At 51.9% G+C, this 25,491-nt stretch overlaps 1 protein-coding gene across 1 annotated transcript in view; it reads right to left on the bottom strand.

Moving 5' to 3' along the window:
- Positions 1-24,072, bottom strand: part of ARHGEF4 (Rho guanine nucleotide exchange factor 4) — a 245,539-nt gene extending 221,467 nt beyond the window's left edge. Inside the window, exon 1 of the mRNA XM_046658663.1 lies at positions 23,985-24,072. Coding sequence (XP_046514619.1) covers positions 23,985-24,023 — 39 coding nt within the window. The 5' untranslated portion in view covers positions 24,024-24,072. The remainder of the gene's footprint in view (positions 1-23,984) is intronic.
- Between the last annotated feature and the right edge of the window lie 1,419 nt (positions 24,073-25,491).

Here is a 25,491-nt window from a genome sequence, read left to right as displayed (position 1 = left end):
CATGAATCTTATGACAGTCATATGAGGTAGGCACTATATCCCCATTTCACAGGTAATAAATAAAAAGGGGGCACAGAGAAATCAAGTAATTTGGTCATGGTCACAGCAGCTAGGAAGTGATGAGTCGGAATTTAAACTGAGGCAGTTTGGCTCAAAGCCTGTGTGTGCCCATTCCTCTGCAGATTAAGGAAGGCAATACAAGAGAGTTAGTGCCCACAGTTAGCCCTGCCTCCGTAGTCTGAGTAGGGGCTTTGCAGCCTTTGGAGCCTTTAAAAGTGTGCTCTACAAGTGAGCGTGTGCAGGTGTGCCAAGGGGTGAGCGTGTGGATGTGGTGCGGGCAGCATGTGTGGGGCGAGCTGTGGGGCGGGGAGGTGCCCCTGGGCAGCCTAGCAGAGGCGGGCCGGCTCCTCACAGGCGGCCGCCACAGAGGCCAGACCCTGGCCCACCAAGCTGCACAACATCCTGGGAGGCGCTGGTGCCCGTTTTACACACAGACATCGAGTCTTGGCCCATTCTTTCTCCTTCACTCCTTTGTATCCCCTTGCGACCCACAATCCCAAAACAACAGCGAAATTCTTCCCTCTCATGAGGAGCTGGCAGGAAGACAGTCTCCTTTCTGAGTGACTCTATTAGAAACCCCATTAAGAGCCTTGCAGACGTCAGACAAAAGAAGTTGCCCACACTAAGATTTGCACTGTACCCAGTGATCATGCGGAGGGACACACAATTGGTATGATTCATCTCAAAGGAGGAGACTTGAAAGAAAGCTGGGAGCTAGGAGCCAAGCCCTGGAGTAATGTCAGCTGACAAGAGGCCTGGAGGGGAACACAGGGGGCCCTTGGTTAGGACTGAAGGCCCTGCGGGTGCAGAAGACAATAGTGCCAGGTTTTCTAAGACAATCCCAATTTCAAAATTCCATCTTCTATTAATTCCACACTCCGAGTTTTACTACAAAAACTATGGTTATCTTCGGGGCATATTCTAGATCAAGGAAGTCTTTGAAAGCATTGTGGGACGTGCCTGATATAGGGCTGGTGTCTCTCCACGCAGACCCTCTCCAGCTTCTCCCTGGAGCTTGAGATCTGTGTGTTGGTAACATATAGGCTGGAAGTCATTTCCAGAAGGCTAAGCCTGCTTCCTGCAGAGAGAGGAACCAGCCTTTCGCCTCCCTGCTAGGAGAGCCGAGGAGCAATGAAGACATGTATTCAGACACTTGGCACATAAGCAGCACCCAGAACGTTAGTGCCCTGCCCTCAGCCTCCATCCTGGCTTGGGCCCTGACTGTCATGACTGCAGGAGTTGTTCACTTCTCCGACCTTTGCTCACCATAATGTACACAATTCTGAGAGGGTTACGTGGGAAAGGATGCAGGAAAATAAGACCATTTAAACATGAAGTGATGCTCTGTTCTAGAGGAAGGAGGAGGGCCAGAGAGCCCCTCCCTGTCTCCTCTCAGGAGCAGTGTCCTGGCAGTCATGGCCCTGGGCCGTGCTCCCTTGGGCTGAGCCAGTCTCTAAGCTCTGCCCCTATATACCTCATGCGCATTTATGCTTTTCCATCTCGATAGGCCCATCCTTTCATCTGTAACACATCCCCTCCTGACTATCTGATTCTGCCCTAAGTCCTACCCTGCTCCCAGGGACCAAGTCAAGTCTTGACTCTCCCATTAGGCCTTGTCCTTGCACCTTTAGCCAACATTCACCTGCCTTGTCCTCTTATCTCCTCCTTCTTTTAGGACTGGGGAGGAAGCCACAAGAGGGGAAAGCAGCAACACTTATGGAAGAAACAGTATGGCAGGCCTCCTATCTCTCCAGCAGAAGTGTAATGGGAATGACATGGGAATGACAGTAGAGAGTGAATATTGTCCTCAGGGGCGGGGAGACTTCTGCCTTGCACCAAAACCTTCAGCCTCTTCAGTAGATGTGCCCAGAAAGGCAGATAATAGAGCTTTTCAGCTGCTGCCAGGACCAGCCTGAGAGCTTTGGTCCCATTTGCCACAATTGGTCCCAGTGAGGGGGCCTCACACAACCCCTTGTATGTGTACATGCAGCTAACATCCAAGAAACAACTCAGTTCCCAGCCGGAGCCTCTGGTCCCCAAGGTTAACAAGCAAAAGCACAAAACCATTCTCAACGCTTTTCCTCCAGCGTTTGACCTGATAAGAAGTGGCCATTCCCCAGGAGAGGAAGGGCTCTGTCTGAATGCAAATGTGTCAGCTCCCTGCCCTGCTGTGGCTGCTCAGTCACAGGACACTCTCCTGTGCTCCCCCTGCTTCTCTGGCTTCCTTCCAAACCCTTATTTCTCCCCAACTGTAAAGGTCATTGTTCCCCCAGGCAGCTTTTATGCTCTTTCTAATTCCAGACACAGTCCCTGAGTCATCCCGGTCTACTGTGGCTTCAAGTGCTGCCCGTGTGCTCAGCACCACCAAATAGCTACCACCAGCCTTCCTCTCCAGACTCAGGGACCTAACTCCTACCAGGACTCACTGCTTACCTCATAGATACCTCTAAGTCAGGTTCCAAACAAAACCAGTGTCTCTCTCTGCGCTTCCTGGACTCCCTACTGGTCAGTGATACCACCATCAAGCCAACTGATGAGGGCAGAAACCTTGAGCCCTCCTAGGCTTCCCCTCTCACTCATCTCACATCCCAGCCAGCTGCAAGCCCTGTGGATTATACCTCCCGAGGGCTCCAGGTAAATCCTCTCCTCTCTCATTCCCGTGGGTCCAGTTGTACCTTCTTATTACTGGCAGAGATCATTTCTGCAGCTTCCAAACTACTCTGCAGGTCTCCAGCCTCACTCTCCTTACTCTGTTGCCAGACAGATCTTTCTAAACTATAAATTAGACAGTTTATCACATCATCCCCTCCAATCAAAAATCTGTGAAATACCCTCTGGGTAGGCTGAATAATAACCTCCAAGATGTTTGTGTCCTAATTTTCAGGACCTGTGAATGTTACCTTTTATAGCAGAGGGACTCTGCAGATGTGATTATGTTCAGGATATTGAGATGGGGAGATTATCCCAGGTTATCCAGGTGGGCCCGATGCCATCACCAGGGTCCTTATCAGAGGGATGAAGGGAGCATCAGAGTCAGAGGAGAAAATCATGTGATGCTGGACGCAGAGACTGAAGCGATGCCTTTGAAGATGGAGCAAGCCATAGCCAAGGATACAAGCAGCCCCTAGAAGCTGAAAAAGGCAAAGAAGAGGATTCTCCTCTCAGAGCCTCCAGAAGGAACCAGCCTGGAGGGCCCCTTGACTTTAGCCTAGTAACAGTGATTTTGGGCTTCTGTCCTCCAGAGTTGTAAGTGAATAAATTAAGCCACTAAGTTTGTGGTAATTTGTTACAGCAGCCACTAATACACTCTCCATAAAATTTCCCTCAGAATCTAAACACTCTAGAATGACAGAAAGCCCTCCCGTCTGACCTGACCTCTGCTTCTCCCACCTTCCCCTTCGCCATTCTGCTGCACATAGTGCTCCAATTGTATAAAATCGTGTGCTTTTGTTCCTGAAAGACACTGTGCTCTTTCATACCTTTGTGCCACAGCTGGCCCCCCTATCTGGAATCCTGTTCCCCCTGCTACACCTAGCCAAGAGACAGCAAGGAGTTAGTTCCCCCAGAAGCCTTCCTGCTTCCCCTTACCTGCCACCAATGCTAATCCCCCAAGTCCGGGCTAGGTGACTTTCTGCTGTGTCATTACTCTGGCTTATCTTTACTGTGGCCTTGTAAGAAATTCCTCAACTAAGCAAAGGACATCAGGGAGGTCACGGTTCCAAGTGAGATGAAGTAAGCATACTCCACCTGCCTCTTCCACTAAATGCAGCTATATAGCCCAGACAGAATGCATGGAGTGGCTATCTGAGGACTCTTTAAAGTAAATAGTTGCAATTGGATAGGCAAGAAAGCCAGAATTTGAAACACCACTGAAGTGAGTTTCTCATTTTATCACTGGTATCCTTTGCCCAACCTGGAAATGGGTACCAAGACACAAACAGAAAACTCTACGATAAGACTTTGGGAACTGGCTCAAGGAAAAGGAAGGGGACTTGCAATACTCAGAAGGAGTGGGGCAAATCTCCTGTTTATTTATTTTTCTTCTCTACATTCTCTTATTCCCCATGGGAAGTCACCATTAAAGTTAGAAAATACTCTGATCTGAATAAAAATACAACACAAGTTATGAAAGTGGCCATCATCACTAACCCTATGGACGTTAAACGGATAATAAGGGAGTATTATGAACAACTCCTTGCCCACAAATTTAATATCTTAGGTGAAATGGACCAATTCCTTGGATGACACAAGGATAAAGGATTTGTACCAAAATTCACACAAAGAGGAAATAAATAATCTGGATTAGGATTACATATAGTAAAGAATAAATCAATAATTAATAACCTTTCCAAACAGAAAGCAACAGGCCCAGCTGGTTTCACTGATAAATTCTACCAAAGCTTTAAGGAGCAAATGGTACCAATTCTCCACAATCTCTTCCAGAAGGCAGACTTAGAGGGAATACTTCCTAATTCATCCCATGAGGCCAGTATTACCCTAATACCAAAACCAGAAAAAGACATTAGAAGAAATGAAAACTACAGGCCAATATCTCTCCTGAATATAGATACAAAAATACTTAACAAGGGGAGTGACGTCAGTATCATGGCAGAGTGAATTGTTCCCTTTGTCTCTCCCCTCTAAGTTACAATTAAATGGACATTCATTAACCAACAGAGAATTCCCTACACAGCACAATAGGAAACCTCAGAGACCCATGCAGCCATACATCTGAAGGTGGGTGGACTAGATCCCTGGGAAGCAGTGGAACAAGGTGAGCGCACATCACCCCCTCCCTGCTGGCAGCAAGCCAGGTCAAGGATCCTCACACAGCAGCTGGCCTGGCACAATTCTAAGTGGAACTGGCGGCACCCTGGCCCACACATGAATGCTTTTGGAGTGGTAGCCCAGCCTGAGGGGGTGTCCACCATGTGCAGTTGCTGTGCCTGTGGGAATGACCCCCACTGAGTGGCAGTGGCTCAGCCCCTGAATAGATGCCCCACTCACCAAGTGCAGCAGCTCAGCTGGTTCCCTGCCAAACACTGTGGCCTCAGCTGCATGACAGTGACCCACCTGCCATGCACAGAGGCCCTACTTGTGGTGCACAACCTGCTGACTGAGGACAGATGCCCCACCCACGTGAGTGCAACCTGCTGAGTGGCTGCAGCCAGGCTGCCCAACTGCACAGCAGCCCTACTGGTACAACTATCAGCAGACGGGGCAGGATCAGAAAACACAGCTCCTGCCCCCCACCAAGTGGTGGCAGGTGGAGTCTGCAACCTGATACTACCACAAATGTGACAGCAAAGGATCAAGTAATCAAACACCATGAAGAACTACAGTAACACTTCAGAGCAGAAAGAAAATGACAAGTCTCCAGAAACCAATCCTGTCACAGAAGTTTACAATCTAAATGACAGAGAATTCAAAATAGTTGTTATAAAGAAACTCAATGAGTTACAAGAAAACTCAGAAAGATGGTTCAATGAACTCAGGGATAAAATGAATGAGCAGAAGGAATATTTCACCAAAGAAACTGAAACGCTAAAAAAAAAAAAAACCAAACAGAAATTCTGGATTTGAAGAACACAATTAATGAGATAAGAAATAATCTAGAAGCCATAAAAAATAGAATTATTGTTAAAGAGGACAGAATTAGTGAATTAGAGGAAGAAATACAGAACTGCTTCAGGTGGAGGAGGAGAAAGAACTAAGATTTTTTTAAAAAGGAAGAAACTCTTCAAGAAATATCCAATGAAATTGGGAAAAGCAATATAAGGATTATAGATATTCAAGAGGGAGAAGGAGCAGAGAGCTATTGGTTCAAAAAACCAATAGCTGAGAACTTCCCAAACATGGGGAAAGAACTGGACTTACAAGTACATTAAGTCAATAGAACTCCTAATTACATCAATGCAAAAAGACCTTCTCCAGGGCATATAACAGTAAAACTGGCAAAAGTCAATGACAAAGAAAAAATATTAAGGGCAGCAAGAGAGAAGAAAATAACCAACAAGGGAACCCCTATGAGGCTTTCAGTGGATTTCTCAGCACAAACCTTAGAGGCCAGGAGAGAGTGGAATGATATATTCAAAATAGTGAACGACAAAAACTTTCAGCCAAGGATTCTCTATCCAGTGAAACTATTCTTCAGATATGATGGAGAAATTAAAACTTTCCCATATAAACAAAAGCTGAGGGAGTTCATTGCCACTAGACCTGCCTGACAAAAAATGATGAAAGAAGACCTACAATCTGAAACAAAAAGGCAAAGGTTTACAAAGCTTTGAGCAAGGAGATAACTAGACAGACAAAACCAGAATATTGCAGCTCTAATTCAGAACAGGTTAGCAAACAATTATAACATAAAAGATAAAGGGAAGGAAAGCATCAAAAATAACTATAAACACTTCAATTTAGTCACAAACTCACAACACACACAAAAAATAATTTGTGAGCCAGTCATGACGGCCTAGTGCTTAACGGTCGGTGCTCTCACCACTTCAGCAGCCCAGGTTCGTTTCTTGGTCATGGAACCACATCATCGATTTGTCAGTTGCCATGCTGTGGCAGAGGATTGCACAGAAGAACTAGAAGGAGTTACAACTATATACACAACCATACACTGGGTCTTTAGGAGAAAAAAAAGGAGGAAGATTGGCAACAGATGTTAATGTTATCTCAGGGCGAATCTTTCTCCTGCAAAAAAACAAAAAACAAAAAAAGAATAATTTGTGACAACGATAATGCAGAAGAGGAAGAAAAGAGGGCTGGAACTTGCTTAGGCTAATGGAGACAATAGGCCTTCAGAAATGGACCATCTCATCTATGAGATCTTTTATACAGACGTCATGGTAACCACTAAACAAAAAATCAGAGTAGAGCTACAAAACTAAGAAAGCCATCACAGAGAACCACCAAACTGAAATGATAGAAATATAAGGGAAGAGAAACAATGGAAATACAGAACAACTGGAAAACAAGAGATGAAATGGCAGTGTGAAACCATCATATATCAATAATCACTCTAAATGTAAATGGATTGAATTCTCTAATCAAAAGACACAGAGTAGCTGGATCGATTAAAAAACAAGAACCAACAATATGCTGCCCCCAGGAAACACATCTCAGCTCTAAAGACAAACGCAGGCTCAGAGGGAAGGGATGGAAGATGATACTCCAAGTAAATGGCAAACAAAATAACGTAGGTGTTGCAATGCTTATATCAGACAGGTAGACTTTAAGATAAAAAAGACAATGAGAGACAAAGAGGGGCAGTATATAATGATAAAAAGGACTTCCACAAAGAGGACATAATACTTATGACAATATATGCACCTAACACAGGAGCACCAAAGTATATAAGGCAACTACTAACAGATCTAAAGGGATAAATTGACAGCAACACAATAATAGTAGGGGACTTCAATACCCCACTTACATCAATGGATAGATCATCCAGACAGAAAATCAGCAAGGAAACGGTGGCCTTAAATGAAACACTAGACCAGACAGACTTAATAGATATATATAGAACTATCCATCCCAAAACAGCAGAATACACATTCTTCTCAAGTGCACATGGAACATTTGAATACAGCAATACATTAAAAGGATCATACACCATGACCAAGTGGGATTTATTCCAGGGATGCAGGGATGGTTCAACATGCACAAATCAATCAATGTGATGCACCACATTGACAAAATGAAGAATAAAAATCACATGATCATCTCAATAGATGCAGAGAAAGCATCTGACAGGATCCAACATCCATTTATGATAAAAAAAACTCTCAATAAAATGGGTATAGAAGGAAAGTACCTCAACATTGTAAAGGCCATATATGACAAACCCACAGTCAACATCATACATTACAGTGACAAACTGAAAGCCATCCCTCTGAGAACAGGAACAAGACAAGGGTGCCCACTCTCACTGCTCCTATTCAACAAAGTACTGAAGGTTTGGCCAGAGCAATTAGGCAAGAAAAGAAATAAAAGGGATAAAAATTGGGAAGGAAGAAGTAAAACTCTCACTATTTGTGGATGACATGATTCTATACGTATAAAACCCTAAAGAATCCACCAGCAAACTATTAGAAATAAGCAATAACTACAGGAAAGTTGCAGGGTACGAAATCAAAATTTTGAGAAATCTCCATACTGTTTTCCATAGTGGCTGCACCAGTTTGCATTCCCACCAGCATTTTATGAGGGTTTGCTTTTCTCCACATCCACTCCAACATTTGTTATTTTTTATCTTGGTAATTATAGCCGTTCTGACAGGTACAAGGTGGTATCAAATGTAGTTTTGATTTGCACTTCCCTAATAATTAGTGATGTTGAATTAGTGATGTCTCTGATACATTATTGAACCCTGAAATGAGGCAGGGGGTACTGTCTTTGTTCTGCAGATACCCTACTGAAGCTCACGCTACCTGCACAAGCTACTAAGTGGTGGCACCTGGATTTGGATGAGGTCTTTCTGACTGCAGTCCCTGGCTGTGTAAACATTAACGCCTATGTCTCACCTGAGCCTCACAGAATCCCCGGAAAACAAGTCTTAATACCCCCGTTTCCTGCTGGCTGTGTCCACGAGGCCCTGAGCGGTTAGTGACTGGCTCTGGCTCCCAGATGAGCCGAGAACGGCAGCATCAGGAGGGTTCCAGGCGCCTGTGCTCCTGCCGGTGATGGCACTGCTTCTTTGTGTGACCCACAAAGTGCTGGGCTCTGACCTGTGCTTTGCGGGTATGCTAGAGTCCCACAGACTGCCCCACTCCATTCTCTGGGGCCAGGGCCAGGGTGCGGCTACCCCTCCAAGCCCCAGTGTCAGCTCCTGTCCTGGCAGCGGCATAGGCAAGGAGGTTCCCCAAACCGAAGGAACCTCTCCCGAGTTGTGGCTGGGAGCATGTTCTTGCCCACATTTTCTAGGTGCCTATCTCACTGGGAAGAGTGTGACCTTCCTTTCTCTGCAAAGACATGGCTGCTCAAGAAACCACACTGCATGACCTACTAACGCGAGCCATGCTTGGCCGAGGAGCCTGCACAGGCTCTCCTCCCAACAAGCGAAGTAACGAGCCACGTACCAGCTTGGCCCTACCCACCTGCTGCTGGCAGAGGATGCCTGTCACCACCTGCAGACACGTCTTGATTCTGCCTTCTCTATCCTGAGTTTCCCGCATTTTCCAGGTCACATCTCTACCCCCTTCTCCTCACAAGACCACCAGGGAGGGGAAAGGCATGTGCTGACCTCTTGGCATGGAGAAACTGTCCCATCCTAGCTACAGTCAGGACCCATCCTTCTCCAAGTGCACACATGTCTGCACCTCAACAGCAGCCAGGATTCCTGGCATTTGATTGCACAGTGTCTTGCACGTCACAAAAGCTGGGGAACCTCACATCCCATCTGCCCTTTCCGCAGCACTGCCCAGGGCCTCAGCAGGGTGGTTACTCACTCCAGTTTTGCAGCTTAACAGACCTACTCAGAGGAACTGAGTGAACTGCTCATAGTGGGAATGCAGGCCTGGCAGCTCCAGGTCCCAGCCCAGGCAGGGCCTGCACCCAGAGGTCCAAGGTGACTCTGTAGGCTGCATGGTGGGGCCTGGAACGCATCGGGTCCTGCACAGGGACTGTCTTCTCCCTCTGACATAACCAGGCCTCACAGAAGCATGTGTATGACAGAGGCCCTGGATGGCCCCAGAATGTCATTGGAAGGGTCCCACTGGAAGGCCTAGATTGCTGGAGGCTGCCCACTATGGCAGAGAAGTGGGCTTTTGACGTTGGCTCCTGTTCCACCACTTCCTTGTCTCCACCACCCCTGCTCTGCTCACCACCCCTGAGAGTTGTAGTTCCTTCAACCACAAACAAGGTCTCTGCCCTGAGGGACACCTGCCTGCCCGCTGCCGCTGCCCCACTGCTGGAGGCACTGCCCTTCCTGCAGTCTGCCCACCAGCCCTGCGCTTTGCTGTGCGACCCGTCACATTAGAATACATGCGACTGGACCAGAGGGGGCCTGTGTCCTGAGAGAGACGCCCTGGGCCAATTTGGGGGCATGTGGAGTTGGAGATCTGAGCAAGAGACACTTGGGTGCTGGGTGTGGGCCATGGACAAGTTGGAGGGGGTCCCAGGACCTGGCTCCTTGAAGGAGTGTGGAGATGGCTCCCAGAGAAAAGCAATCCTTGAATGTGATGGCCCAGTCACTGGCCGTGTCAGCAGCTCTCCGGGCAGACTCAGACCACAAGGCTCACCAGAAGTGCCTGCTCCCTCAGTGTCCCAAGAGGTGGCTCCTCCTGCACACAGAGGGCCACAGCAGAGAGTCAGCCAAGGCGGCTCCTGTTCTGCCCATCAGACACAAAAGCAAGGCGCTCACACACACTTCCGGGAGATGTGATGCAGGCGGCCATGGGGGCCAAGGCGGGAGCTGCTGTGGGAAGTTGGGGGAATCTATTCCTTCCTCCCTTGTCCAGCTATCCTTGCGTGTCACGGTGAGGATGCTCTGGAAGTGTGGGCTCCTTTGAGAACCCCCAGTGGGCCAGACTGGCCTGATCCAGAGTCACAAGCCTCTGAGCTGGGCTCTGGGACTGGGACCTCCCGGGGATGTCACATGCTATGTTTCCCCACCACATGTGAAGTTTACAACTATCCTATTTCCTCAACACAAAGATGCTGCTAAGTTGATGATAGCTTTTGAGGGGTAAGAAGAAATCACTTTTAAATGTACACATCAATTATAAATGCATCTTTATTTTAAAAGTATTAAGCTGTTTTTAAAAAGTGTATCTTTGCCCCGAGGGAAGGCGGGACATTACAGTGCCTCTCCTGAGTGATTTGAAGAGAGCCTCCTGCAGGTTCCATGGCAGAAAGGTGGCCTGGCCCACCTTTTGGGTTGTACTCCAGGAGCAGGGTGGCTGCTGTACCCCCACCCAACAGCTAGGGCCTTGGGGCCCCCTCAGGGCTGCCTCTAAGGACAGCAAGGGGGTGACTCTCCATATAAGGTACAGAAAACATCTGTGCATCCCACAGTCTCCCTGCCCTGCTCCTCTCTGTGCCTCTCTGACATGACATGGAACACGCAACAGGTGTTCTCTCCCCCAAGCCCTGTGAGGGGCCAGAGCTTCCCCAGACCCCACCACTCTCGTGTCACTCTTCAGGGAGCTCCTGGGAGGCACTGTGCCCCCTTTAGAGAGAAACAAACACCCTCTGAGATTCTGCACTGCTGAAGGCCACACCAAGTGGGGCCAGGAGAGCCAGAGCCCAGGCCGCTGGGTCTGAAGCAAGGGGCAGGGAGGTGCTTCTGGACTGGGGCTGTGGACAGGGAGGTGGAAGTGGGGAGCAGCAGATGAGACCCCACAAGCTGTCCTCTCCTCTCTTGCCATGTGGAGGGGTGGCACCCTTGGGCCCCGGGCACATACAGGCAGGCGAGACCTCCTTGCTGAGCCTGCCTCTCCCCTCTCTCCTCTCTGCCTTGGCACCAGCTTCACTCCTGGTGTTGGCTGGATCAGGGGCTCAGCCTCTCCAAGGCACGGCCCCCATTCTACCCACTGCCCCTCAGGCATCATCCCTGGCCAGGTTGCCCAGGCACCAAGACTGTCAGCCAGTGCACGGCTCACTGCCCTCCTGGTGCCCGCTTCCCGAGGTGCCCCAGCCCCCAAGTCCCTCACTGCAGCCCCACCCTGGCCCATCCCCTATGGGTAGTTTCTGCCTCCTTGTCCCACTGACATGGACAACCTACCCGACCCTAGTGCCGAGGTCTCACTGACCAGGAGCAAAGCACTGTGTCACCAGGCCTCTCACTGAAATGCTCACGGAGCCTCCATTCACTCAGAGCTCCCTGCAGGGCACTGGCGGGAGGGAGAGAGAGAACCTTTCACGGAGCCTGGTCCTCGGGAGCTGGAGATCCGGAGCACAGGTCTTGACCCACGGTCCACAGGCCTCACAGGCCTCTGACAGTGGTGTCAGAAGGTGCCCACACACGAAAGCACGAGGTCTTAGCATGAGGGTTCACAGCCTCTACTGCACTCTCGACAGGCTGCGGCCTTAGACTCAGGCAAACTCAGGACGCCTGCGAGCACCCGGCCGGCTGCGCTGCGTCTTGCTCACAGCTTAGTCTCCCCAGTACCGGGCCTGGGATCAAGCGGGGCTGGGCGACTTCTTGCATGGGAATGATTGAACTGCACTCCAGGTCCCAGCGGCACACTGGGCCAGAGCCTGGGACGCTTTCGACGCCATCCTGGCCTGAGGGAGTCGCTGGCCTCCCAGGGCAGCTTCAGAGGGAGCCCTGAGACCCGGTGGGCGTCAAGGGAGCGCACTTGTCCAGAGAAACTCCTGTCTCATGCAAATACCACCACCCCGCAAATACAGCTCACTGCCACCTCAGAGACTGGGCCTTCCGTGTTCCTCCCCACTTGCCCCCAAAGTCCCGGGTCCAGGCTTCCTTCCTCTTTGTGTTGAGGAGTTCCTGCTCCCCACGTGGCCTCTCCCACACCTGTGATCTCCACCTGGCCAGTCAGCTGCGCCCAGAGGTGGCCCTCCACACAGGTCTGCCTACAGAGCCCCCCGTCCAGCTGCTCAGCTCCCGCCCTGTTCCTGAGACTGAGGCTGGGGAGAACCTGTGGCACACAGTCCATGTGACAATCGGGAGAGGCCGGGCCTGGGGCAGTTGAGCAGGGGGCAAGGCACCAGGCTGGGACACAGGAGTGGAGCCACATTAGCTGTCCTTCTTTCACAGCCACGTTCCTGGCTGGCTGTCCATCCATCTGTCCTCTAGGTCTTACTCACTGTCCTCCAGCTGAAGGCCCCACCTTCTCTAAGGCAGTGTTTTCCCTAGTGAATCCTGAGCTGACATTTTATAAACTCCAGAACACACAGAGGGAGAGGGGTAGGGTAGACCCAGGAGGGGACAGAATACCAAGTGTGCTCCTGCCTCAGGGGCTGGTCCACGGAGGGGGCTGCACCGTTGAATTCGAGGTCTCCAGGCCAGGTATTTTACAAAGGTGAGCATACTAACCTTCACGGCCACCTCACGGAGGGGCACTGTTGTCGCCCTCATCTTACAGACATGGAGACTGAGGATTTGGATGGTTAAGGCACACCAAATTCGCAGTTAGGATCTTGTGGCACTCCCAAGTCCACCGTGGTGACGGAAACCTCCTGTGTCTTATAGCTCCCGCCAGTCAGCGGTGAGGTCTCACAGGCCCGCTCACCATGGCCTCTCCGGGTTGAGGCTTTCACACTCTCGGTGAGAAGCAGATGTGGTGGGACAGGCAGGGTCCTGAGCTACCCGGGTCAGAGGTGGCTCAGGCACTGACAGCATGTGGACAGCCTGCAGTGCCGGGCAAGACCAGATTCTTGGGTAGGGAGGAGAGAACCTGCCTCTGGAGGGTGGGGCTGGCTGCGGCCTGGGTGGCTGAGGTTCGGGAGGGACAGACGGCACCAACTCTACTTGACTCAGCAAGTCAGGCGTGTGTGCAGAACTCTTAGCCACGGTACACAGCAGAATCATCCCGGGGCTTTTCCGAAAATACCTGCTTGGGCCCCCTGAGAGCTGAGTCACTGGGGCCCAGGGGGCTTCGGGACGCATTTGTGGATAAAGTTCTCGGGAGGTCAGATATGTACCCTACTGATTTCCAAATGAGCAAGAAAGACAAGAGCAGCCATGACATGCAGAAGCTGGCCTGGTGTCACAGCTGGGCCCTGATGTCCTCCTGCAGAACATGAACAACGTCACAGAACATCACCTTCAGGCAAGGCCACTCTGGGACCGTTCTGGAGCACGACAAGAACAAGCCCCCTCTGTATTCACAGCTGGGCAGAGACAGAACACACACACCGTCCAGGCCACGGAGACGGAACAGCCTGTGTTGGCCGCTCTGAGTGACGGCTGCTGCTCTTCCAATCTCAGCTTTAGCTTCAGACCAGTCATCCTCCTCCTGGGTAACATTCATTAAGTCACCTATCGTAGATTTGCCCTGCTTCCTTAAATCTTCCCAAACCCACCTCACCAGGACCAAATCCTATAGAAAGTCCTTTCTAACACCATCTCCTGGAGCAGCAAGGAGCCATCTGCACGCTCCCAGGAGCCCAGCACCTGAGATGAGTTGACTCTCAGGTGTAAAGCTTCGGATGATCAAGCACCCCAGGCTGGCACAGGTCCCAGGCCCCACGCCTCCTACAGAACCAGCCAGAAATGACACACCATCCATGACGCACAGACATGCTTGTCTTAAGGCAGCCTCATGCTGAGCACTCACCTGAGGAAGCCAGAATTGCCTCGTCTCTATTTTATTCTTTAAAGAATTTTTTTTTGTGGTGAGGAAGATGGGCCCTGAGCTAACATCTGTTGCCAATCTTCCTTTTTTCTTTTTTTTCTCCCCAAAGCCCCCGTACATAGTGGTATATCTTAGTTGTAAGTCCTTCTAGTTCTTCTATGTGGGATGCTCCCAAAGCATGGCTTGGCGGGTGGTGTGTAGGTGTGTGCCTAGGATCAAACCAGTGAACCCCAGGCTGCTTAAGTGTAGCACATGAACTTAAAACCATTAGTCACTGGGCCGCCCCACCTCATCTCCATTTTTGATGGGACCTCCCTCTTGTGGGCCGTCGGCTGCCCGGTAACGATTGCAGCCTCTATGCCCTTGTTTTCAGAGTGGGAGGAGTGTTTTGAGAGTCTCTGGCCAAGAAGTCAGGCCAGTTCCACCAGGAAGACAGCCCTGGGTCTGTCAAGGTGTAGCTGACACACGGTGAGCTGCACACACAGAAAGAGCACCTTGCCTGCTCCTGACACGTGTACACGCCGTGAAACCACCACCACGGTCAGGACAATGAATGTGTCCAGAACCTCAGGCCGCTGTCATCCCACTCTCCTGCCCCCCCTTCCCCTCACCCTGTCCCCAGGGCCACTGATGAGCTTTCTGTCACCATAGATTCATTAGTAGTCTCTAGAATTTTAGGTAAATGCAAACATACAGAATTCTGGCTTCTTTCACTCAGCCGAATTCTCTGGAGATTCACCAGGGTGCTGTGTGAATCACAGGTCACTCCTCCCTGCTATTAGTAGTCCGTGGCACGGATAGTTGCTTGTTTCCCACTTTCCACACAAGGGGGCTCAGTGTTCACAGAGAGGAGAACCGCGCCCGGGACTCTGGCGTCTCCCACTGGCTGCGTCAGCTGTGCTGAGGTGAGCATCTAAGAGTTAATGCTCTTGAGTTGAAATGCACTCTGTCCCTCTATCAGGGACTGTAGCCCACAGTGTCTGCATAAGCAGCACCCTCATTGGGTCCAGTATCAGGAGATGGGTTTTCATTCAACTTCATTGGTTACAAGAAAAAATGTTTGTTTGGAGAAGAGAGACATAGAGATGGAGAGGTGAGGTCCAAGGAGACAACTCCTAGTTGTGGAGGACTTGCTCTGTGCTGGGCGATTCCATGCTCTTCCCAGTCTTTATTACCCTATTTAACTCCAAAACACCCGAGAGTGGACGGATCACAGGAAAGTGTCCGAGAGCACTGAGCAACATGGGACAGGGGGCTCTCTCCACCTGGGCCTCTCACAGGCCCATCACCACCATCACCAGTGCAGAGGGACCCAGCAGGAGGGGCTGACGCCACGGCACGGCAGTCTCCAGACCCAAGCCTTGCTCCAAGATCCCTTCTTAAGCTCAGGGAATCTTTACCTCATGGGCATGAAGTTGTCAACGGGGGACGGAGCCATGTACAAACAGGGGTGACGCCAAGGCCTTCAGGATGGCCTGCGTGGGAGGGGCTCTAGAGTGGTGTCCTGCTGGGTTTCATTCATGTCAGTCAACAGGGCTGTGTCTACTGGGCAGGGAAGCACGTGCCCCCCACCTCGGTTATAACAGAGGGGTGAGGGCTGGAGGGTAACGTGTGGTCTGACCTCAGCTTCAGTCCAGAGAAACCCTGAGAACAGCACTGGACGGGTCTGCAGGGCAGTGATTCTCAGCTGGCCTGTACACTGGAGTCACCTGGGAGCCTAGAAACCAGTGCTGGGACCCCAGCCCTAAATGCTGACCCAGTCAGTCCAGGTGTGGCCAATGATTCAGAGGCGCAGCTGCGGCTGAGGAGAGCTGTGGCCTCAGGGACCCGGGCGCCCAGGGCCCCGGCTGCACTGGCCTAGGCCGTCGAGAAAGCAATCCATTCACCTGTCACTTGTGCTTCATAGTTATGTTTTTGTCATGTATTTAACCAGATGCCCAGTCCTGGTGTCAAGATGAGTCAGATGGGTCAGACGTCTTCCTACATTCAAGAGGCTCTCAGGCTTCCAGACAGGCAGCAGGCAGATCAGGTGAAAGCCAGTGTGCTGACGTCTGCCTCCTGAGAGGTGACGAGGAGTCAATCACTATTCTCTCCTCCCCAGCCCCACGCCGGCACCAGCTCAGAGATCTTGTGCACAGGAATGAGGAAAGGATCTCTCTAATTGTTTCTTTTATCCTATTTACTGTCTGTGCTGATTGATTCACTATATGGTTAATTCATAAATTATGTAATACATGATACACCAAAGCAAAAATATATTTATATATAAGTTATGAAATAATAATAAAATGAACACCCATGAATCTACTCCCCGGTACTAGGTATGGCTGAGTTTTGAATTACTACACTCAGTTATTTAGGACCAAAGAAGTGTGTTTTCACCCTGGTGCGGGATTTTCACATGATATACATGGGATATGAAGTGGCTTGTTTTGGGGTCATTGTTTGTGACACGTCATATGTGAGAGTAAGATGGAAAAGCTCGGAATGTGGGGAAAAAGGAAATTAAAACGTGGAGTCATGGAGTCTTCCAAGAAGAATAGAAAGTAGAAACAGCAGTAAGTAAGCCCTCACGGAAGGTACATTTAAATGAACGTGTGTGCTGAGGGGGTAGAGAATCATACGCCAGTGTGCTGCTGTGACTGAAGCTGAGCTGCAAAGACAAGGGGCCCAAAGAGGAGGGAAGGAGGCATTAAGGAAGACTTCCTGGGGGTGGAGACACAGACAGTGCATCCTGAAGGAGAAATGGGGGCAGGGAAGCTCCAAGAGGCTGGCGAGGTGAGGAGGCACTCCAGGGCAGGGAAGCCTCCCTACCCACTGACCTGTGACACATGACTCACTGGATGAGGTGCCTCAGGGCCCTAGATAGCGCCACTCCCATCTCCAGAGCGCTTGGACTGGGTACCCCAGGAGGGTCCAGGAGCCAGGCAGGAGGCCAGAATGGGCAATATCATTTAAACCTCACAGTCTTACAACTCGTGGCAGGAGACTGCCAAAAGATGGGGCACTTCCCAGGAGCCAGAGCACAGGGACATGCCCCACTCACTCAGCAGGAGAAGCACTCAACACTCAGGGTCAGTAAGTCCTACACAATACCAAGAACAAACTCAAACCCAGCACCTCCCTGGGGTTATGTGGTGGCTGGAGTCTCAGGTTGGCCTGTAAAGGGCTGAGTCTGCAGCAGGCAGTAGGGACCGCTGTCCCTGGGCTGCAGCTGAGGGGAGGCAGGCACCCAGAGGTGGGGGGAGGCGCCCCGAGCCTGAGGAGCAAGGCTCAGTGGGCCCAGGTTTGGAGGGAAGGCTGCAGGAGTCCATGGCTCTAGAACCATCAACCCTGGCCAGCCTGCTCAGGCCCTCTGGGATAAGGGCGCCCTGGGGCTCCAGTCTGGTCAAGGTCTTGCTGCTGGTTAATTCATTCAGGGACTGGGCACACATTTCCCAGGACACACTGTACAACTAGCCTACGGCCTGGAGGGAGAGAACAAGACCCAGAATATGGAAGTGCTCAAGAAATGTGTGTGGAACAGCTGGATAGAGATCATCTGGCAAGATCATGGTTCTTCCCCGAGTTGGCAGAGGGAGCAGAGTGAGGATCTGGAGAAAAAGCCCAGGTTGGGACGATGGCCTGGGGCCACTGGCCTCTGGCCACAGCTGAGGCTTGGGATGGGCAGTGTGGGAGAGAAGGCCCCAGGGCAGGGAGGAAGCACAGGGCCTCTGAGCAGCAATACAAGCCAAGGATGGTGGAGTCCAGGGTGTCAGGGCAACTGCAGCCCTGGGGAGGTACTGAGGGCCTCTTGGCAGACAGCTGATTTTTATGCCTGCTCTGTCCTGCTCACTCTGCCCTCTCCTCTTGTTGTCATTTAGAGAGGAGATGAGTCCTCCTCTCTTTAGGACTCAAGGGGACAGCTTCTCTATGACCTCTCAGAGGGCAGGGTCTCTGCGGCCTCAGGTGTCTGCTGTGACCTTACCCAGCAGAGTTTGAACACGTAGGTGACCCTGAGCAAATGCTACCGGGGCCCCGGGGCTCACAGTCCCCCAGCTCCAAAGCTGAGAGGCCAGGTGAGTCCTGCTGGGGCTTCTTAATCGTGTGTCATGGGGAGTATATGCTGCTCTCCTGCCCAGTATCTGAATGGCAGTCCTGACTGGGGGGAGGAGAGGATCCCAAGAAAACTGAGAAACTGGGCCCCACCTGTCTTGGAAATTGAAAGGGGGCAGACATCCTCTCTTCCCACCCTCCAAAGGGCAGCTTGGCTAAGCTCCAGCTAAGACCATGGCTCTGTGGACAGACCTAGATGTCTACAGGGGTTGCCAGAGAGCGGTCCTGGTGAGGAGCGGCAGGGCGAGTGTCCAGAAGCAGCCCGGGGCATCCTAAGCAGTTGGCCTGTCCAGCAGGACCTGCTGTGCTCCTCTCTCTTGATCCCTGCCCAGGCTGGGTCCTATGAGCTACCCCACACTCTGCCAAGACAGATACTTTTTTTTTCACTTAACTGGAGTCCATTTTTGTCTTGTGCAACCAAAAACCTTCACTAGTAAAGAAATTGGTAGCAGGGTGATTACCGATAACAGACCCTTCTGGAAAGGGGGATGGGGGCTTGGGATTGTTTATTCCACCTGGTTGAGGAGAAGGGAAGTCAAAATATATTGGGGATTAAGTTATGGAAGCCTGGCATCTCATTGCATGCATGGTGAACCCCTAATTAAATCTGCTGTGGCCAAGTGTCTACTGGGGCTTTTGGCGAAAAGTGACTCTTACTACAAAACCTGAGTGAAAGGCACGATGAATTCAAGTACTATGAGGTGAGCTTGTTGCTTCCAACTGCGCTGGCCAGCTTACAGAGTGAGAGAATAACAAACTCAGCTCCATGAACCCCCAGGGACTCTCTATGACTGTGCACAAGGTGCCTCTTCTCTCCTGCAGCCACAGGCTGGAGACATCCCTGAACCAAAAGCAGCCTGGTCCCATCAATCTGTGGATTTGTGAATTATAAAGCCAACTGAATGGACAGCTTCCCTGCTCCCTGAGTGAAAGTTAGAGTATCGGTCCTACTAGAGAGCAGGACCCCCGACTTCAGGGATGGGGATCCGTGAGAGCATTCATAAGCTCCCTGAGCCGGTGCTCCTTGCTCTGGCTACTCCAAGAGCCTTGTCCTGTAAAGTGAGGCCAGTTCTCCTCATGTCTGCCCCTGCCCCCTTCTCTCCCACCAGAATAAAAAGCAGAGTCAGATCTCAGCATGGCCATGGGAACAATTACAAAGCCAAACTAGGAGGAAAAGGCTCATGTTTCACAAAAGTATTATTTTGCCAACATGTGCTGGCAAAAACCTGTGGAAATGGGTGGGAATGGACTCTGCGAGTATCTCACCGGGGGGAAGAACGTTATTCTGGATCAGGATGACTCTGTCGACATGGGTGCACCCACAGATTCTGGAGAATGTGTGCTAGCTCCAACAGCCAGGATCCAGCAGCGCTCCAGCAGGTGATCTGCTGGCTGACTAAAACCTCAGCTTGATATTGGCCCCCCATGAAATGAAACTGAAAAGCCAGAAATTCCTTGAAGGAATCCAAATATCTGAAGAAAGAGAGTGTTAGAATGGATTTATCAAGAGCAACCTGCTCACTATCCCCTAACCATATCCTCTGGAGAGCCAAAAAGACATGCCCTACTCCCAAGGCACTGAGAAATACTTTGGCAAGGAGCACGTCAACATCTTGGAAAATTGCCATAAATGCTGTTCTCAATTAGCTGGAGATGCTGATGAGAGATGGTACCTTTGGTGGGAATTCTACAGATGGGAATGGCAGGAGCTGGCATGACAAGGGATGAGAAGCAGCATTTAAGTGCCAGAAGCCAAAGTGGTATCAGAATGTTCTGATGCCGGGGCTCTTTGGTATTATCGATCATGGGGGCTGCCAGGACACAAATGGATGGGCGACACCAATGGGGTCCTATTGGACTTGTGTAATGTTGATAAAAAGGTTTAAAAAAAATTTAACTAGGGCTGGTAGACAGAAACCTCCATGAGTGCCTAGAACAGTGTCTGGCAGATAGTAGGTGTTCAATAAATATTCATTGCTTAAACTCCACTGCCCCTTGCCTAAGTCCCAGACTTGAGTCAATAGACCCAAAGCTCTTTCAATGAAAGGGAGGCTGGTTTCCTGCAACAGCATCCTAAACACATACTGTGAATCTTCTGAGGCTCCTGTACAGACAAATACCTAGACCTTTCAGAAAGTGCTGAACACTGGCTCTGAGCTAACATTAATTCCTGGGGGCTCAGGATGTCACTACAGCCCAACACCAGGAGTGAGGGCCTGTTGGAGGTGGGATTCACGTCAGGTCATAAATGGAGCCTTGCCACGCATCCACGTGTGGTAGCCCATTGAGATCCTGAATCTGTTCTGTGGTGATTTCCCCGGCTCCTGAGTGCTCAGTTGGCAGAGACATGCCCAGTTCCTGGTAGAAACTCCACCCTGCTTCCTTCACCCATGACATGGAGACTTCTGTGGTAGGAAAGGCTAACTGGAAGCCTCTGGAACACACTCTCCCCTCCAAAGTAGGGAATCATAGGCAATACTTCATCTCTGGTGACTAAGAAATCACCAATCTAGGAGTGGAGATCCCTGCTGCATCCCTATTCACCTTCCCAGTGTGGCTTGTGCAGAAGACGGGGGCCTGAAGAATGCCAGCAGGCTGTTTAAGGTTCAGTTGTGTGGATTCTCCTGTGCTGTCCCACATGTGATCTCCTTAAATGGAACAAATCTGTTATGGTCCTTGACCATTGATTTGGTGAAAACTGTGTGTGTGTGTGTGTGCCTGTATGTGTAAGTGTGTATGTGTGTGCATGTGCTTCCTGTCTCAACATTCAGGAATCAGCAGAAGTAGGTTGCTTTCCCCACAACAGTGACAGCGGCATAACTTCACCACCCCACCTCAGGACTTCACCAGCTCACTAATTCTGGCCACAGTTTAGTTAGCAGAGACCCTGACCTTTCTACCCCAAAGGACCTCCCGCTAGTCTAAAGCATCATACTGATAGGACTCAGAAAGCAGCACGGAGCAAGGTCCACGTACGTGTACCAGAGTGCGGGACATAACTTCTCTGAACACACTGGGAACCTCCACTTCAGCGAAGGCTCTCGGCAAGCGGCAGAGGTGTCCAGGTGCCTGGAACGTTTTGGGATAGCCCCTTGAAAGTGAAAGACATGTTCCTGGACAATGGCCCCCTACCCCCAAGAAAGACACCCAAAGCTGGGTGGGCCTCGATCTTTGAAGCAACATATGTCCTCCTTGGTGTGCTACTCTGACTCTTCCGCTGGGTGGCCCCAAAGGCAGTGGGCTTTGTGTGGGACCCATGTGAGTGCAGGCTCGCTGACCTACCTGCACTGCGAGGGGCTCTGTCACACGGCCGTCGTGGCCCCTGGGTCCCACAGTGCCCCGAGGGCCCACAGCACAGTTGGGTGCTGCGCAGAGTCTGCAGCAAATCCCAACAGTAGTCTCGCTGGGGCCCGAGGTTTCAGGGACTGTTCTTGTTCCTGGGCCCTGGTGGAGACCAACTGTCTCTGCTACCAGAGTTCGACTGTGGGCTCCTGCGATCCAAGTTTCCAAGGATGAAGGAGCATTGTCGATCAACTAAGCAACCAAGTTAGGCACCCCTCAGCAAGGGGTCAGTACAAGACCAGGCCCGGGAAGGATCAGGAGGTGACTTGAACAGGTGGCTCCCTTCACCTCCCCACCTGTGGCATCATAGGGTGCTCCTTGTGACTAGGGTCTGAGGAAGAACATTCGTGAACTGCATGTACAGCTGGCTTTGTAAGATACACCTGCACAGCCAGAAGTGGACTGTGTGGCATTCAGGGCCCTTCCCAAGGGTGGCTCTGGAGGACAGTGGAAAGGGAGATCCTCTGAGAGGCACATCTGACTGTGCACAGACAGAGGCCTGAGGCATCTCAGGACCTCCGGGCACGTGAGGGTAGGCACGGGGGCTGAGGACAAGGAGGGGTGGAAAGGCCTCTCAGAACAGGCTAAGAATGTGAGGACAGGGTATCCCATGACAACATTTTCCCCAAAGCCCCCATTCCAAGAAGGCTCCCTGTCAATGGGCGGGCAAGGCAGCTGCCCTGGGACGTCCAGCAACCTCTTCCCCAGCCATACCTCCCTGCTCCATGAGATCCTGTGGCCAGTTAGGCATCTTGGATTCTGCCCCGCCAACTTCCCCTCACCCCAGTGACCTGCTGCCACCACTGCTGTGGATGGGAAGGACCAAGGTTCCAGGCTCACCACTGTATAAAGACTCACATGGTTTGTAAAGAGATCCTCGAAACCACCCTGAAAGGTGTGAAATTATCAACCATGTTTTTCAGATGAGAAAGCAAAGACCAAAGTGCTTAGGTGATTGTGCCAAGATTGTACAACGTGTCAGTGACAGAATCAGAATTCAATGGGGGGGGGGGGGTGTCTGTGTGCTCAGAGTCACAGGTCTGACACCAGCCAGGCTCCCCTGTTCTTCAAAGCCGTCTCCTGCACTGGCTAGTGCTAGCGTAAGTTCCTGAAAGGCTCCATCCCTCTCCCCTCACGTCTGCACTGGAATTACCCCAGGCATGTGAGCTGATTCACAGGTTGCTCTTCCAGACCTGCCCAGGACCAGGCTGAGGGAAGGCTCCGCAGGGCCGGCCCTGGGTCACCTGGCTGCTTGCCTTTCCCCAGAGCTCTCAGAGCCGGAGAACTCTGCCCCCACCCTTCAGTCTCCACCTCTGGGAGAAGGTGGCCTCACAGCCAGCACAGCAGCTTCTTCACCGGGGCCAGTCCCCTCCCAGCTGTCCCCCTCCTCCCTGGCCAGTCCTCTGGCAGCACTTCCCGGCCTCCTTTGTTATGCAGATGGTGCCTCAGTCAGAGTCATCGCCAGCCGCCTCCCACTCCCGCCTACCCGCCCACATTGCTCACCGGGGAAGGTGGAGTTTGGCAATCTGCAGCTGGCCACCCCTCTTGACAGTGTCCCGGAGCCTACTGCTCACTTGGGGTCCCCGTTGGGGGCAGGGTAGGTGGAGGCACCCCAGACGAGTGGGTCCCTATGGCCGCTGTGAGCAGTCCTGGAATTGGGGTTTGGGGAGGGGGACGCCTCGCGCAGAAGCCTAACCTTCCCCCAGGCTCCTGTTTCCCTCCCTCCGCGTAGACACCCCTTCCCCAAAATGGTGCCCCAACCCCATAGCGTACCCTCCCTCGGTACCCTCAGGTACCCTCCGTCCGCGTTATAACAGGATCACCCACTTCCTGGGCATCTCCTGGGCCAGGCACAAGCTGTCCTTCCCGGAACCGGCGGGCCTGCGCGGAGGGCCCGAGGCTGCCGAGTGCCGGGCGTCCAGGGCGAGCCGGTGCCCGGGAGGCCAGCAGGAGCGCTCGCCTTCGCCAACGCTGACCCGGGCGGCTGTCCAGCTCCCTTCCGACGCGGCGCCTCTCCTTCCCCGCGGTCGGGGCGGCCACACTCCGTTTCCCGGTTGGCACGTCGGAAAGTTGGGGGCGCCAGGGAGCGCCCGGAGTGCCCCACCCACCGCTGCCCGGCGGTCGGTGGGGCGCAGCGGCGGCGCCGGCTCTCCTGCTCCCCGCGCGCGGCCAGAAGCCGCCGAGCCCACCCGCGGGTCCGAGGACGCCGTCTCTCACCTTGAAGAGGCTCCGGAGGAAGTGCACAACGCCGAGCATGGTGCTGGGGGCCGCAGCGCCGGGAACCCCGCAGGACCGAGAGCGCGCCGCCGAGCCCGGCTCCGGACGCCACCGCGCGCCCCGCCCGGCCCGCCTCCCCGCGCTCGGCCGCTGGGGCACGTGCGGGTCTGGGGACCGCCCAGCCCCGCCCCGCCTGTCCCGGGCTTTGGTCACCCGCGGACCCGGGGACGCACAGACGGACACTGGAGCCGTCCACCGGCACGAACCAGCGGCCCACGAGCCCCCTCCTTCCTGCGGCTTTCCCGGGGCCCAGCGGAGCTCCCGGGCGGACTGGGAACCCGGAGTGTTTTCTGAGAAAGAACAAGTGAACTCGCGCCTTGCACACAGGCGCACATCCACCCTACAGCTGGATCCCCTTGATCTCCCCATACCCTTGTCCTGACTCTGTCTCTGCCCGCTTCAGGGGAAGGGTAGCCTTTCTTTCTGTCTGGGAGCTTTGCTTTTCAAACTTCCAGAACTTTTAGAGCATTTGCTCAGTATGCTCATTTGCCAGTTGAGGAAACAGTCCAAGAGGCTCAGCAACGCGTCTGCGCTCACACATCTGGTGAGAAGCAGGTGTGGACAAGAATCCCTAGGACCTAATTCCTGGTGTAGAGCTCGCTCTCCTTCCTCCCTGCGTTTCCAAGCACGCTCCTGCAGACAGGATTTAAGTGGAGAATTCTCTCAGGTGCAAGAGACCTGTTTTCTGCTAAGGGGCAAAGGGAAGTCTTGGCTGTTTTCTTTGTGGGGTTTAAGGAGATGCGACCTGCCCAGGAGCCACACTCCCACTGGCCACTAGGGCACAATATTTTTATGGACCAACAAAAATGTTTTAATTTTAATTTCTGGTGAAATCAGAAGAAAAATCTGAGAATCATCATCATCATCATCATCATCCAGCCTGGATTATATTTATCTTTATATGAACGCAATTCTAAAAAGCAATTTTAAATGTGTGTGTGTATATATATATATACATATATATATATATAATATACATATTTTTGTGTGTGTGTGTGTGTGAGGAGGATTGGCCCTGAGTTAACATCTGTTGCCAATCTTCATCTTTTCACTTGAGGGAGATTCTCCCTGAGCTAACATCTGTTCCAGTCTTCCTCTATTTTATGTGGCATGCTGCCACAGCATGGCTTGACAGCTGTGCTAGGTCCTTGCTCCACAATCCAAACCTGGGAACTGGGGCCACCAAAGCGGAGCATGTGAACTTAACCATTATGCCACTGGGCAGGCCCCTAAATAGGTCTATTTCTTTATGCCAGAAGGGGCCCATGAAGAAAAAGTGCCAAGGGTCTCTGGGTGTCACACTGCAGTTCTGCTCCAAGCCCACCATTTCTGGGATCAGGAGTCTCATGGGGGCTTAGCATCTGCCCAGACTGGACTTACACACCCCCCTGCCCATGCCTGCACCCCCTCGTCCAATTTATGGCCCCCCTGAATGCTGTTCCTGGTC

This window comes from Equus quagga, chromosome 4 (genome assembly GCF_021613505.1).
Source record: "Equus quagga isolate Etosha38 chromosome 4, UCLA_HA_Equagga_1.0, whole genome shotgun sequence".
NCBI classification, from domain to species: Eukaryota; Metazoa; Chordata; class Mammalia; order Perissodactyla; family Equidae; genus Equus; species Equus quagga.
Note: the sequence above shows the minus strand (reverse complement) of the source record. Positions and strands in the feature narration are given on the sequence as shown.